Source organism: Xiphophorus couchianus, chromosome 11 (genome assembly GCF_001444195.1).
Source record: "Xiphophorus couchianus chromosome 11, X_couchianus-1.0, whole genome shotgun sequence".
NCBI classification, from domain to species: domain Eukaryota; kingdom Metazoa; phylum Chordata; class Actinopteri; order Cyprinodontiformes; family Poeciliidae; genus Xiphophorus; species Xiphophorus couchianus.
This window is the reverse complement of record NC_040238.1, coordinates 21,011,838-21,026,723: the sequence shown is the minus strand read 5'-3', so window position 1 is coordinate 21,026,723 and position 14,886 is coordinate 21,011,838. Positions and strand designations below refer to the sequence as shown.

Here is a 14,886-nt window from a genome sequence, read left to right as displayed (position 1 = left end):
CTTAGAAAAATACCACTTTCCAGGTTTAAAGGGCCAGTGTGTTTTATGTGCTGTCATGAAAATTGACTCTTATGCGCTTTGACATGGAAATCCATTTTTTAAGAAGCTGGAAATTTTTTATACCCTTGAAAAGGATACAGTGCTTTGTAAAAATATTCATACATCTTGAACTTTTTCACCTTTTGTCACTTTACAACCACAAGCTGTTAGAGTTTTTACTGGGATTTTACGTGATAAGGGAGAAATACTCACTATATAGTCATTTGGCATTTCTCCAAGTGGCATATGTTTGTATGCAGCTTCTTTTTTTCTAATATTTTTGAACAAAATTTGGTGTAACTAACTACCTTCATTTTATTGGAGAATAGAGTCTACCTGTCAGTAGTTTATTCATACTAAAGAAATGCCTCAGAGCTTTTTTTAGAGAACATTGGTGAACAAAAACTATCATGAAGACGAAGGAACAGAGCAGACAGATCAAGGAGAATGTTGTGGAGATTTAAAGCAGACTTAGGTTAAAAAGCAATATTATTAGCTTTGAATATCTCGGATCAATGTTCAGCACTATAAAATTCCAAAGCTATAGCCGTCTACCTGATTTAACAGGATGGGATCCCAAGATAACTTTGAGGAGAAACCTGTTGACAGGACAACTGTTAGCTGTACAATCCACAATTGTGGCCTTTATGAAAGAATATTAAAATTGGTGAATATTTTAGGAAATCCGATCAAAGTCCTGCTTTCAATATGCAGCAAGAAATGTAGCAAGCACTTGGAACAAGGTTTGTGGTTGCAGCTTAAAGTGTAAAAAAGCTACGGTATTCTGAATAGTATTGCAAGGCACTGTTTACATGGCCACAGAAAAAGCTTTTTTGTGAAAGAATCAGTTTATTGGAGTCTTTGTGGACAAACTGTAATTCATTTGCTTCAAAGGGGACAATCTGGGAATTTCCTGACCGTCCTCGTCTTTCTTTGTGCTCTAATCTTTCTTCCTTTCCGTGTACACTCCTGAGGAAGCTCTGAGTTTGCATGCTGCAGGCTTGGGGGTGAGGGTGGGGGGTCAGAGAGGAGAAAAGGGGGGGGAGCTGAGGACAGTTCCCCGGAGTCCGGACACCAAGGCCCCCGGGCCTCCGCAGCTCATAAACAGATGTGTCCTTGTCCCCAGCCAAGCGCAGCCACTCATGGCAAAGCAGGGACCCAATAATTGTGAAGAATTGAAAGCTAAATATTGGCTTTATCTCCTCAGTAATAAAAGGGCCATGAAATTGATTTAATGCTGCAGCGCTTCTCTTGGGTGGCTTCTTACAGCGCGAGCGCAAAACAATGAGCAGCAGCCATCTATTAATTAACCCACCTAATCCTGCAAAGTTAATCTCTCACCACAACTTTGCCCGCAACTAACTTCCGAGCCACTGGGTCTATTGGGGGTGTCATGACAATGGCGGTGAGGAGAAGATAGATTCAGCACTTAGGAAAAAAGGAGGATGGGGTGGGGGGTGGAGAGTGGGTGTGCGCCGCTCCGCAGAGCAACCTTGTTGGACGCTGTTGTTCAGATGTGAGGGTGCGTGGCCAACATTGGTACAGTGTTAAAAGTTAAAACAGGTATCGTTTGAGCGGGGATTTTGGATTCGGCTGCAGCAGCAGCACAAAGACGACTGACTTCAGTCGCCGTTTTCTTGGCTTTCGTCCGCGCCATTGTTGCTGTCGCCAGTTTCATATTCGCTCCCGAGCTGTCAGACAGTCGGCAGGGAAAGTGCCGTGTCTTTTTCTTCTTCACCTGCCCGCCGGTCGCAGCACGACAGTGCCTCACACCCAACACGCTTGCTTGGCGAGACGTTGTGACCGCCGAGTTGTGAATTACCTCCTTCTCAGCTGGCTGATGAAAAGCTACGTGTTTTTCTCTTTGGCTGCGGCTCATCTGACCCTGCCCTCTCACCCCTTCATCATCTCATTGGTCTTTTTATTTTTTTTTCCGTAAGCCTCTCCTCTACCAGAGGCGGCGGAACAAAGCAGGCTCAGAAAATAGGTCACCTGCTGGTGCTCCTTTCACCTCCACAGCAATCGAAAAAATGTATCCTCAAAGGTGTCCGGTACCATTCAGAGAAAAGCCTAAACCCCCAGCCTTCAACCAGAAATGCATCCTGGCATGAAGAAGAAACCTCCACATTTAACTGTGAAACAAAAAAACTATGTAGAAAAACTCCAACTGCGAGAATTTGGAGATCTTTTTTTTTTCTTTGCTAGTGAGGAAAAGAAGCTCCTGTGGAGATAATTTTAGGAGGCTGATTAGGCATAGACGGTGTTGAGCCCAGAGTGAGGAATCTCATCACTACTGCTAATGACATGCCATTCCTGTGCTGAGAGAAGAGCGCGAGCCCTGGGCATGGACTAGCCTCTCTCTCAGCCACCTCTAGCAGTCGTGTTCATTAGGGCCAACGATGTAATTACAATTCACAGATCCTGCTTCGGCTTAATTACACTCTGATTATTGGGCTGATATTTGTTGAAATTATCACACCCTCAGAAAGTGGAGTTATATTTGCAAGAAATTAAATCTTATTTCATAAGTGTGTCTTAAACCGACAATTTGGGACTGATTTGTAAACGTGAATATAAACACGCTTTAAAGCCTTGGAAATGGGGGGGAGAAAAAGAGAGAGGTGTGCAGTCGAAACATAAGCTCACAGATGTAAATATGTGAGTGACGGATCATCCGACAGATGCCTCCGTCTGATTGTACGAAGTGTTTTTTCTTGCTCTCTGTATTGTCCACCCGAATAGCCCCAACAGAAAGCAAAAAATGTGGAATGAATTACCCTGGATTATTCAGCGTCCATTGAAAGTCGCCATAATTGGGAGCGCTCGGAATAAAATTCACCAATTGTCCCCGGAGGTGGGGCTATTATGGCCGTGTCTGTGCAGCTCAGAAGTGTCTATAGACTTTTATGTGAACAATGTGACATAAACAGCCTCAGAGTGAAATTATTACACAACTGTAATCAGGGACTGAAGTCAGTTTGCTCACAGTTTTCTGCTATGCAGCATAAATTTGCCCTTTCAGGGGTGGAAGGTAGCTGAATCTAAAAAAATGAAAAGATAAAAATAAAAATAAATACAGTACATTAAATAGGTATTTTCCCCTAACAGGTTTTTGTTGTTTTTACTTTTTGTCCGATTACAAAAACAGATTTTGATATCAAACAAAGATGAAGTGTGTAAATGTAAAAAGCTGTTTTGTAAATTATAATTCCTTTGAATTAAGAACGAAAGCAATTCAAGCCAAACTATGCAAAACTAAAAGTTATTGCCACCATTTTGGCCCATTCTTCTTTGCAGAATTGTCTGAATTAAGCCAACATGGACACTGTTGAAGATTCTACCTCAACATTTCAATCAGATTTTCTTTGGACTTGGACTAGGCAACTCCAAAACATATATGTTGTGGAAGTTTTAGCCATCCAGAGGTGAAGTTTAAGGTCAGAAACTGATGGGTGCACACTCTTCTTCAGGGTTTTCTGGTTGAGAGCAGACCTATTGGTGCTGTCAATTATGGCAAGTCTTCCAGGTACCAAAGCACTAATTGAAGCTCTGACCATCACAATACAACCGTCATGGTTCAGTGTTAGTGTGATTTTCGTCAGACGTAACAAGACTCACACCTTCAAAAAAAACTCACATTTGTCCCCATCAGTTGACAAATTATTCTCCAAAGTTACTGGTATTCATTGGGAAGTTTTTTTTTTATTGTGAGACAAACTTTACTGATGACTGTGGCATGGAACTGGATGTATTTGTGACCAATCTGAACATGAATCCTCACCTTAACTCAGGCAAGTGCTGTAGTTTGGATCTTGTTCAGGTTTCATATGACTTCCTGGCTGATAATTGATGCTCTCATCACTTTTCCATGTTTCTCTGTTTTTGAATAATACATCTACATGTGGTTCGTTGAAAACCCCCAGACTTAAAAAATATTGAGGTCTTTTAGCCTACGTATTGTTTAGCATAGCTTCCTTCTCTTAACTTCTAGGTTTGCTCAGGTCATTCTTGTGTGATTTGAAGAATTGCTCAACAAAATAAAAAATTAAGTACTTAAGTATAAAAAAGAATAAATCTTTCAGGCTATTGCTAACTAGATGATTGGTTACTCTTGCTAGCTAGCTGGATAACTTTTCCATCTGTCATGGCTAAGTGCAAATTTATCAGCAGTTATTTGGACAAAGTTTGTCAATCACCTGTCTTACCTACTGAAGAATTTTATTTCAGCAAAGTTGTTACTCTCGAGGGAAATACAGCTGAGAAGGAGGAGAGTACAGAACCCACAGGGAATGGAGCCACAGATGCAGCTTGGTGACAAATAAGGGAAATGATCCAAAAGGAATGGCATTTAATGTTTTCATCACTTTCAAAGTAAGAATGCGACAATATCTATAATTGCTCTCACAAATAAAATTTTTTCTATATATATATATATATTTATATTTAGATGTATATACAGTATGTACATGTATAGGCGATTATAATGTACATTTCTGTCTTTATACTGGTCTTAAATTTCATTCATAGTGGTCTTTAAAAGTCTTAAATTTGAGTTGGTGAAACCTGCAGAAGCCCTGTCCAAAGAGTGCCAGAACCCCTCTAGAGCAGGTGATCCATTAAAACCCCCTCCTGTTTTCACACACACACCAGGGTTCTGGATGTCACTCCGGACTCTGCAGGTGTCTGCTGGTAGACGTCGCCCCGACATGAACCCCCGGCTTTGAGGGCTGTGTAGCCTGATCCCACGGCTCAGCGTTGGCATTGACGTGGTCCCGTCGCTCGTTCCATGTGCAGGAAGTGATGCGCGTGTGTTTGTGCCCACAGGCTTCCCAGCGACGGCATACGGACCGGTGGCGGCGGCGGCGGTAGCAGCAGCGCGTGGCTCAGGTAGGGGGGCCCGTGGAAGAGGCGGCTACTTGGCGTACCCACAGAGCACAGGGCCAGGTAAACGCTCTGTCCATGTTCTGTGTGGCTGCTGCTCTCTTCAACTTCTCCTGCTCTGCTTCTCCCCATAGACGTAGTTCTCTAAAACCTTAACACAAATAGCAACGACATGTAGCTTTGACTAATTCATAGCTTGACATGTACATTAAAACAATGCAATTTGCTTAAAAGAATAACCTGCGATTTAATTTGGGGTTTGCAAAAAATAAAAATAAAAAATAAAAATCAGCCACAACAGAGCAAGTCTTGTACTAAATGTTCCCAGATAATTAGATTTCTATGAGTAATAGATATTTTTTGTCGTTTTAATTTGGCTCGGTTGATGAAATTACAAGCAATCCTTGAAAAAATAATCGTAATAAAATATATGGTGCGATCTAAACTTATTCTTTGAACAACTTTGATTGTAAAAATGTTACAAATTGACCATAAGACAAAAGTATTATAGCTTTTGGCTTTTCAAGTAAATATGGTAGATATGTTTTTTTTTATCATTTGGCATCATTTTATCATTTAATTCACCATAGTTATGGTTCAAGTTATAGTTCATCATCATATTGCACATTGTTTCACTGTATTGGTGGATTTTCTCCATAAAGGTTAAAGCATTGAGGAAATACAATATCAGACAAGTCAGTCATTCTACTTCTTTTCCCATTGTCTTCTTTGTAATCGTTCTTTTTATATCAGATGTATCCATATTTTAGAGTTGATAGTTGCAAGAATACTCAAACGTTTTCACAATACAACCACAAGTGTCAATGTGTCTTGTTGGAGTTTGTTGTAATAGACCAACACAAAGTAGTGCATAATTTTGAAGTGAAAGAAAAATGAAGCATGGTTTTCAAAGATCTTTGCAAACAAGAAAGTGAACTAAAGAGTCAGGCCTGAGTCAATATTTTATAGAACCACTTTTCACAAATTACATCTTCAACTCCTGTGGGGTTTTCTTTTAGTGACATGGTTCTAACACATTGGTTGATTTAAACGCTGTGTTATTAGGATTGTTGTTCTGCTAGAAGGTGAACTTCCACTCCACTCTCAATTCTTGTTCAGCCTCTAACAGGTTTTCTTCCAGGATTCCTCTGTATTTAACTTTGCCCGCTTTCACATAAGCTATGACAAGCTTTATCCTGAAGAAACCCATCCCCACAGTATGTTACTGCCACCATGGTGTTGAGTCCATGTTCGTGTTGAGCATTGGGGTTTGTTTTATAAACCTTCAACTCTTCATCAACTTTCTCCCTGATGTTACTTAATGCTGGTCTAATACATCAAATCAAGATAAAAGAAAACAAAACATTGATGTTTGTGGTTGCAAGGATGCAAGACGCTATAATTACTGTCAAAGTTTTACTTCTATCTTAGTGGCTTAGAAGTAAGCACAGCTGTTTAAACAGAGATTAGGTTCATTTATATTTACTCCAGTAAACCATGCTGTCTGTGCACATCCTGTCATGACAGACAGATTTCTGCAACGACATTTGGTCCCAAAAACAGGATGCTGGTTTCTTTCCGTCTTAAACAGCATTGATCAGCGTGTCTACTTCATTTAGACATCCTGCTTTTCCCACCCTTACAACTGTAGATCATTCAATAGCTGTCAATAATGGCTTCCCCTGACTGAACACACAGCCTGCTGCCTTTAGAAAAGGGGGTGTCTTCACTAATCAGCCATACCATTAGGAACTTGCTGGAGAGAGTGTTTTAATTGTTACTCAGATCCCACCTGGTTTGTGCAGTAGCTCAAAAAAGTCAGCAGATAAAATCTGTTTAACATCGTGTGATGTGAAATGAACTCCGTTAAACACGGAGAGCAGCAGCAGCATATGAAAACTACACGTCTGCAAATTCCCCGTCTTGTCCCACTTCGAATTTAATTCAAATCAACAAAGGGAACGTCGGAGGCCAATCAGGTGCTATTTCTTTTGCGTCGGGTGGTTTGATTTAGCTTTTTCAAAACAAACAATTTGGCCTGACAATTGCAGCGAGCATTACTAAGAAGCAGGAATGTTGATTTGGGGTTAGCAGCAGCGGCGAACCAGGAGGCTTGATGGCAGCCATTATGTACAGTTTAATTCTGACAGCTGCAAATGGAAGGAAGACAAGTAAATGATTATGAACAGAGGCTGAGAGGTGGCGCGCTAGAGGGGAAAACAGTGACATCATGGGCCGTTTTTCTAGAACGCTTAAACAGTCGAGGGAATATAAAGAAGGTCCGTCCTTTCTTAGAACGAGGCAAAACTATCTTAAAAAACAACAATTGGATATGAAAATAGCTGCATCAGAATGAGATATTTAAGAAAATCAATATACAACTTCTGTTTTTAACTTTTTGGCCAATATTGATTTATTACGCTGCGTTGTAGCCTTTGTGATGAGGCTGAAGGATTCATGCGTGAAGCTCTCAGCACTCTATACAGACACAAACCAACAGGAGGACACAGATTGCTCAGGCTTGACCGTCCTACGTTTGTGCCGTCTGGGGAAATGCGGCTGCATCTCCATCCCATCTTACGGTTTTATTTGCAGCGGTCGGCCCAGTGTCGGCTGAGGAATGGCAATTCTCCTAGTCTCTTTATTTATTTTTTGCTAAATTTTCTAATTTTTTTGTCCAAACAAGGGTTTTTTTCTATTGTTGGTGGAAAAATAGGGTCCTTTTTAAAAGTGGGGATTCTTTGTGCTTTGACTCCACCTACAGTTCCCACAGAGCACCACAGGTTGTACATATACATATGTTTGTCTACATTGAACCAGTTTGATAGAAGCAGAGTCTATGCAGTGTCAGCTGTTAAGTCACAAGAAGTCCGGGAAAAGACATCCTCACCCATAAGGATTTTTCTTAGGTGTATGCAAATATATGACAATGACCCTTTTTGTGCAGTGTTTTTGTGTGCAGTGGTGCTTGTCTGCACATTGTCGGCGATTCGCATAGATTCTCGTTGGTATGTGGGACACATTTTCCATCGTTGGGAGAGGGCACTTGCTCCACTTCCAGTGTTCAACAGACAAAAATGACAGCTGCTCACTTCCCCTGTTTGTGACAGACCGCGGCTGATGACAAGGTGTATTTTGGATGTCTCTCTGTGTCCTGCTTCTTGCAGAAAACACACTCCTGAACACTGCCGCAGTGGTGTAAAACACCAACAGCCACTAAAAGATGTGGCTCTTGCTGCATTTTCTATTAGATCCTATTGCTCACTTCTGTCTTTGATTAATTTGTGCCTTCTATCAACACCTAATGTGCCTCTTGCATACTTATGCAGTCCCTTGCCAAAAGTAATAACACCCTGTTAGCCTGAGATTTAGTGTAGTGGACCAACACAAAGTGGTGCAGAATCAGAAAATGGAAGTAACATGATACGTGATTTTTAAATGATTAAAATCTGAAAAGTGTTCAGGTCAGATGAGGCCAAAATTGTTGGGTATTTTCAAAATTATATAAAACTAAAATCCTCACAGGGTAGTGAAGAGTATTGACTATCCTTCACAGTGAAACGTATTGGTGGCAGCATCATCCTGTGTGGATGCATTTCTTCAGCAGGAAGAGTGAAGCTGCTGTGGAGGCAGATTTTAAAAATCAACAGGTATGAAGTAGGCAAAAAATGAAAACAAAATGGCTGCAAATCTAGTGTCTTTAAGAGGTGCAGCAATGAAAAAATACATTCTCTGAACTTTAGTAGAAACCCAAACTGTTCCTTCTCATACTATCAAACTCAACCGAGTTGCATAGTCTGTATACACAACAAACTGGCAGCTTATAAAACAGGATGAAGAAACACTGGTTGAAATGTACCTCAAAAAAGTCCCAGCTAACTGAGGCTAACTGCATTTCTACATAATATTGACTCCGGGTGGCTGAAGTCAGATACATCCCACACTTTTCAGACTTTCATTTGTGAAATATTTAGAAACCCATATATTATTTTTTCTTTCATTTCACAATTCTGCAACATTTTTATGGTGCCCTTTCATATAAAATACTAATAAAATAAATTAAAGTTTCGTGTTATAAGGTGACCAAATGTAAAACTGATACAGGGGGAATAACAACTTAAGACACAAAAATAGGTGCATGAGCTAGTACATTAAAAGTGTGTTGATGAGAAAGACATGTTTTGTTTTATGAAACCCAAATCTGAGGCGTTTGTGTAACTATTGTGAAAGTGAGGCCTTAGTCTTGGTTTAAAGAGGCGTTTTGCTGCCCTGATCTCCACCGTGTAGCTTGTTGCACAGCAAGGACCGGTCCCGAAGCACTTTTTGTAGGCTTGTTTCAGAGGCTGTAGCTTTAGGCAGGAGGGAGATCACAGAGATCTGACTACAGCACAGAGTTTACCATTGCCTGGAGCTAGAGAGGAGCCAACCCCGTACTCTGCTTTGTAATCTGCCGTTGCCGTTTTGAATCTGGTTTGAGCTACAGCGAGGCCCCACTGGAAGTCGGATTGGCAAAGTATGGTGGCTGGGATGAAATTCTGCATGGAAAGGCCTGAAGAAGAGGGAATAGGCAGTTCTAGTGCAGGTAGCTACATGCTGAATTCATGTAGTCCAGCCTCAGGCTCAACACTAAGATGTCTAATTTACATAAATCAGTATTAAATAATAGTGAACAGCTATGTGATGACTGGAAAAATGGTGAGAAATCATCTAAACCACTCTGCAACAGCATCCAACTCTTGGAGCCGACTGGCATTAACTATTTGATGAAAAGATGATTTCATATTCTGAAGCTCTCTCTTTATAAAGTCAGTCTATTTACGATCTTTCAGATAAAAAGAGAGATGCAGATGAATACTGACACTTCAGAGAACTTCAGAGTTGTGTCAGTTGTCTTCATAGATCCATAGTTTACTTGTAGCGTACTCAAAACAATTTCTGCTGCATTCTGCTGATTTCCTTGTTTCGACTCCGAGTTAGCTGTGGGGGAATTATAAGGTTAAAAAAATAAAAAGAGTGTGAGAGAATCTTCACATCATTAGAAATCAATTCTAATGGTGATTAGATAGCTGCTGCGTATCTTTGTTCTTCTCTCTACTCATCTTCCACACGCTTTTTTCCCTCCACCGCCCTCCACTGACAGAAAGAAGAAAACTTATGTGACAGACATTTTTAAATTAAGATTAATATCAATTCCCTCCCAACACGTTCTGTGATGTACAGCCATGCCCAAGAGGAGAGGAGGAGTGGCTGTGTGCAGAGAACTTAATCAGCCTGCCTCATGGTGAACTCGGGTCCATTTGTCGTTTGTCCCAGATGCTAATCTGTGGAGCTCAGCTCCGAGGCCAGGAGCTCTCTCCCCGTATTTGGTGTGAAGAATCATGAGCAGACATGCCAAGTCCGTCCTGCCTGCTCACGTTTTTGTCTCAAGGCCTAGGGAAACGGTTGACACAACAGGGAGGGCAAAGCGTCCCTTTGCACCCCCCACAGCAGAGCGGTGGCTCTCTCACAGCTGTGGGGAGCAGATGCTCGGAGGTTACAGGCACAGGCCTTCAGGGACGTCAGCGCTTTGCCCTCCAGGGGCCGCACACAAAACACACTCTCCAAAGAAAACTTAGAGGAAGTAATCTTCTGCAGCCCTAACAGTACATGCATTGAATAAAATTAGATCCCTTCCATCAACGGGGCTTTATATTCCGTTTAAAGTAGTTTGGAAATACAGTAACTCACATCCGTCATGGGGGGTTAACCCCTTATCGCCTGAATTTATGTCCAGTAATGAAAAGCAATGCCATTTTCTGTTTGCAGTCTGTTTGATTTATGCCAAAAATTTACGTAAATTTAGGTGTGATATGAATTAGTAGCATTAGAAAGGAGGAAAACCCATTTATCTGACACTGTGTTGAGACCAGAACACAATTGATACTAATTTAAGGCGCCCAGAAAGGGATGATGTCATATTAATTTAAGGCTTTTTTATGATCCATTTCAACTACTTTTTTTTCATGCTTGATTGATAGCACAGCGGACAATGTCTGGGATTTAAAAAGAGAAAAAACACTTGATTGCTGATTTTCATTGATCAACACAGGTTCAGAAATAAACTTTCAGGCTCAATATATACCTAGATTCCCTCACATATGTGGGTCATAGCATGATGAAGAGAAATTATGTGCCTGTTGATTCAGAGAAGATTTGGGCGACATATTTTAGCATTTTCCCATTTTTCCTTTCTAAAAGGACTTCTAATGTGTATTTGTGACCTCTGATCTGGTCCATTTCATCAGGTAATGCTTGCCTACTTTACTAATGTTAAAACCAGTTCCATAGTGTGGTTGGGATTATGAATCATTTAACTGTGACCCAAACTGTCACCCTCAGAGAAAAGGAAATAGTCAGTGTGTTCAAAATTGATCTGTTTAGATACAATAATATCACATATTGTTGAAGGAATTAAAGTAAAGAATTTAAAACCTAAGAACTCTGTCAAATGTCAAGCATGGTGGTGCAAGTATCATGCTAAGGGCCCAGTCTCACTGCCACTGGCCTGGAGGCTGTGCAAAGATGGCGCACACCCTCCACATGTTTCATCCTCCGCTCTACATCTAGTTGGTTGAAACTTTCCCACAGGATAATAATCTCAAACTCACATCAATGGAATAGATAAAAGCAGGCTGACATGAAAAAGCTAGAATGAATGTAACTTCATCTCTACTGAAAATTCATGGACTGTATTTCACATCCTGACCTTTCCCAGAAAAGCCAACCACTTTAAAGGAACTCCTGCAAAACTTCTTGTGTTGAGATTGGTCAAAAAATTTGTTGATAGATGCGCTTTCTCTGCAAGCTGCCGAGGGACGTTTTACCAAACTTTATTAGTGGTATATCTGTGAGCATATCTAAAAAAATAAATCAAGTAATTTCAAAATTTTGCACCCAAGTCTTGCATTAATAAATACTAAAAGTTATTTAATAATAATTTTGGCAGGAGAAAAACATGCTAAAACTTTCAAACATTTACACCCATAACAAATGTAAGGAACTTTTGCCTCAAACTGTGCATCCTAAATCAAATTACAAATTTGAGAAGTCATTCAAATGTCATTTTCTAACATTTGTTAACAAACAGTGCATGGATTACTATCACTGGTTGTATAATTTATGTAGATGGTCATTACATGTCAGCGGTTTCACTGTCAGACTTCTCTCCCCATGACTCAGATTTCTTCTGAGCACTTAAGCCTGACCGGACATGCTTGAAAAAAGAAAAGAAAAAAACAGCCAACCAAAAGGCCAGCGCTGTCAACTCTAAACCTGCTCGCGATGGAATAATCTGTGCCGACTGTCGATAACTGAGTGCCCTTTCTAAGTCCCAAGTAAACCAGATGCCTCTCAGGTTAAAATCTGCATTCAAAATCATTTAGTGCTTTCCCCTGCAGGGAAACCAATGTCAGCTGATTCATTTCGCTGTTAAATTGTTTTTCAGTGTTCACATTTCCTCTTCCCTTCCTGTAACTCTTCAGAATCATTTCCCAACAGTGGTGTAAGGTAAACATGGATCAGCAGGTCCTTTTTTTTTTTTTTTTTTTTACTTGATTCCGCTCTTGATAGAAACACAAAGAAAATGGAAAAGCAGGCATAAAATTTAAAGTAAAGAAAACAGAGGCCTGAGTATGGGTGAGTTAATCCAAGAAGAAATCATCTGTTAAAATTCATTAGCCAAGCCTCTCTGAACACAAAATGAAAAGACATTAAATATGTATTATTTATGAAATGTCTGTGCTCTCTGAAAAGAGTGTCTAGTGCTGTTAATTACTCAGCCATTCATACAGAAAAGATTATTTCAAATGGAAAGTGAAAGCAAGGCCAGACAGCAAAAGAGCTGTTAGTTTCTTTCACACTATTTTTTAAATGACATTGGTGAAAATGGAAGAGCTAATTATGGTAGCTCTAAAATTCAAAGCTAATTTAAGGAGCCGCGTGTCAGCTTTATTGACATCTTCTGTAGAGCGATGTGGTTTGAGGCCCGCTGAGGAATCTCACTGCTGCCGCGAGGGAGACGGAGGAGTGACTGCATGAACGATTCCTGCTTGATGGCATGAAAATAACTTTTGGTGATAGATTGTTGCGTTCCCCAGGTTCCAGTATTTGTCGACTGAGCAAATAACTGTGCTGGTTATTTATAGAAAGTGCCCTGCGAAAGTATTCACACCACTTTTTCTTATTTTTTACTGGGATTTTATGTGATGGATAAAAACAAAAGGTTTCTATTTTCTCATTCTATCATAATTATGTGCCGTTTTGTGGTGATCTATAAGGTTGGGCGATTGAACAACAAGTGAGCCCTGCGACAATTGTTCTTTTAGGATAGTTTTTTTTTTGTTTTTTTCCCTTTGGCCTCTTGAGTTACTCTCTGAATTATGATAATAGAAATGCTTGATTGAAGTCAAAAGACTCACAGAAGAAATAACAACTAATGCGTAATGGCGCACACAAACTCCTTCCAGCTGCAAGAAAAGCTTTTACTTTCTCCAGAGTGCCTCCATGTGCAGCGACGATTTATTTTCTCAAACATAGAACAGAAAGGCGGCATCCTATGGTCAGTTAGTATTTTTTTTAAATAGTAACTGCAATGGTAGATTTGAGAAAACAGACAGGCTTTTTTCCTCCAGTTTAATAATGCTTACTACTGTTGAACTACCTGTTGTTACAAATTAAAGCAAGTACAAAGTGAAACAAAAACTAAAATATAAATAGTCTCCAGCAAACATATGCACTTCCATAAAAAAAAAATCTGCTGCAGGGTAAGTCTTTTCTGAGCAGTTTGGCTCATTCACAGCCAAATCACATGAGGGAAACATTAAAAAACCGTACAGAATTTTAAAAAAAGGAAAATAGGCTATTTCTTCTGGATAAACCTTAGAAATGCTTTAAAACAAGCATGTTTACCCCTATATAGATCCAGCAGTGTATACAATTGGTATTTAACAATTTTATGGCCAGTATGTATATTTTCTTGCCATTTGTGACATCAATGGAAATTTGTTTTTTATGCATTTTCATCTCCAAGATAGTTACAGCCAAGCCGCACTGTCTCCATCTGGGGCTGTCCTTTTCATATTTAGCTGTATTTCTGCTGGTGAAAAGCTTTTTCAGAGCTTCATGATGGAGCTGCAGCAACTGGCATTTGCGTAGAGTAATCAACCAGACGGTGAATACGTAACGATCGTGCAAATTCTAGTGTTTGAGTTCTTAGCTGAAACTGCACAAGTGCAAAACTGCTTTTTTTTCATCCTGTTTAAAGCCAAAGTAGTCCCAAAAAGAGACAGGATGAAAACGGTAAACCACAGGATGTAGCGAAAGCAGTTTTGCACTTGTGCAGTTTCAGCTAAGAACTCAAACACTAGAATTTGCACGATCGTGCAAATGTAATATAACCCAAATAGGGACTATTTGGGACTATTTGTCCCTATTTGTCCCTATTTGGGACAAATAGTCCCAAATAGGCACTATTTGGCAACAAATTCCTACATTTTTGGACTTTTGTTCTATAAATTGTCAAATCAGTTCATATAATTTTTACATTGTATGTCCCAAAAAAAATCCAAACGTCACCTGCACACGTACAGCTCTGGAAGACCACTTGAAATTATCAGTTTCTCTGATTTTACTTTTTATGGGTATGTTTGAGTAAAATGAACATTGTTCTTTTATGGTATGAACTACTGACATGCCTCATAAATTCCAAGCGAAAATTTTGTATTTATTTGCAGAAAATGAAAAATGGTCAAAATAACGAAAAAGATGCAGTGCTTTCAGACCTCAAATAATGCAAAGAAAATGAGTAGATATTCATTTAGAAACAACAATACTAATGTTTTAACAGGAACATTAGTCAGAAAGAGTTCAGAAATCAATGAAAATAACCATGAAGTTTTCAATGCAGTGGTCTCTTAATTTTTTCCAGAG

At 39.8% G+C, this 14,886-nt stretch overlaps 1 protein-coding gene across 6 annotated transcripts in view; it reads left to right on the top strand.

The window, feature by feature from the left end:
• The window catches only part of msi2b (musashi RNA-binding protein 2b), a 306,045-nt gene that overhangs the window by 265,024 nt on the left and 26,135 nt on the right, over positions 1-14,886 (top strand). For 4 of the 6 annotated variants that reach the window (XM_028031479.1, XM_028031477.1, XM_028031478.1 and 1 more), the window contains exon 11: positions 4,864-4,983. In XM_028031479.1, coding sequence (XP_027887280.1) covers positions 4,864-4,983 — 120 coding nt within the window. The remainder of the gene's footprint in view (positions 1-4,863; positions 4,984-14,886) is intronic. The other 2 variants (XM_028031480.1, XM_028031482.1) reach the window with 1 other exon arrangement.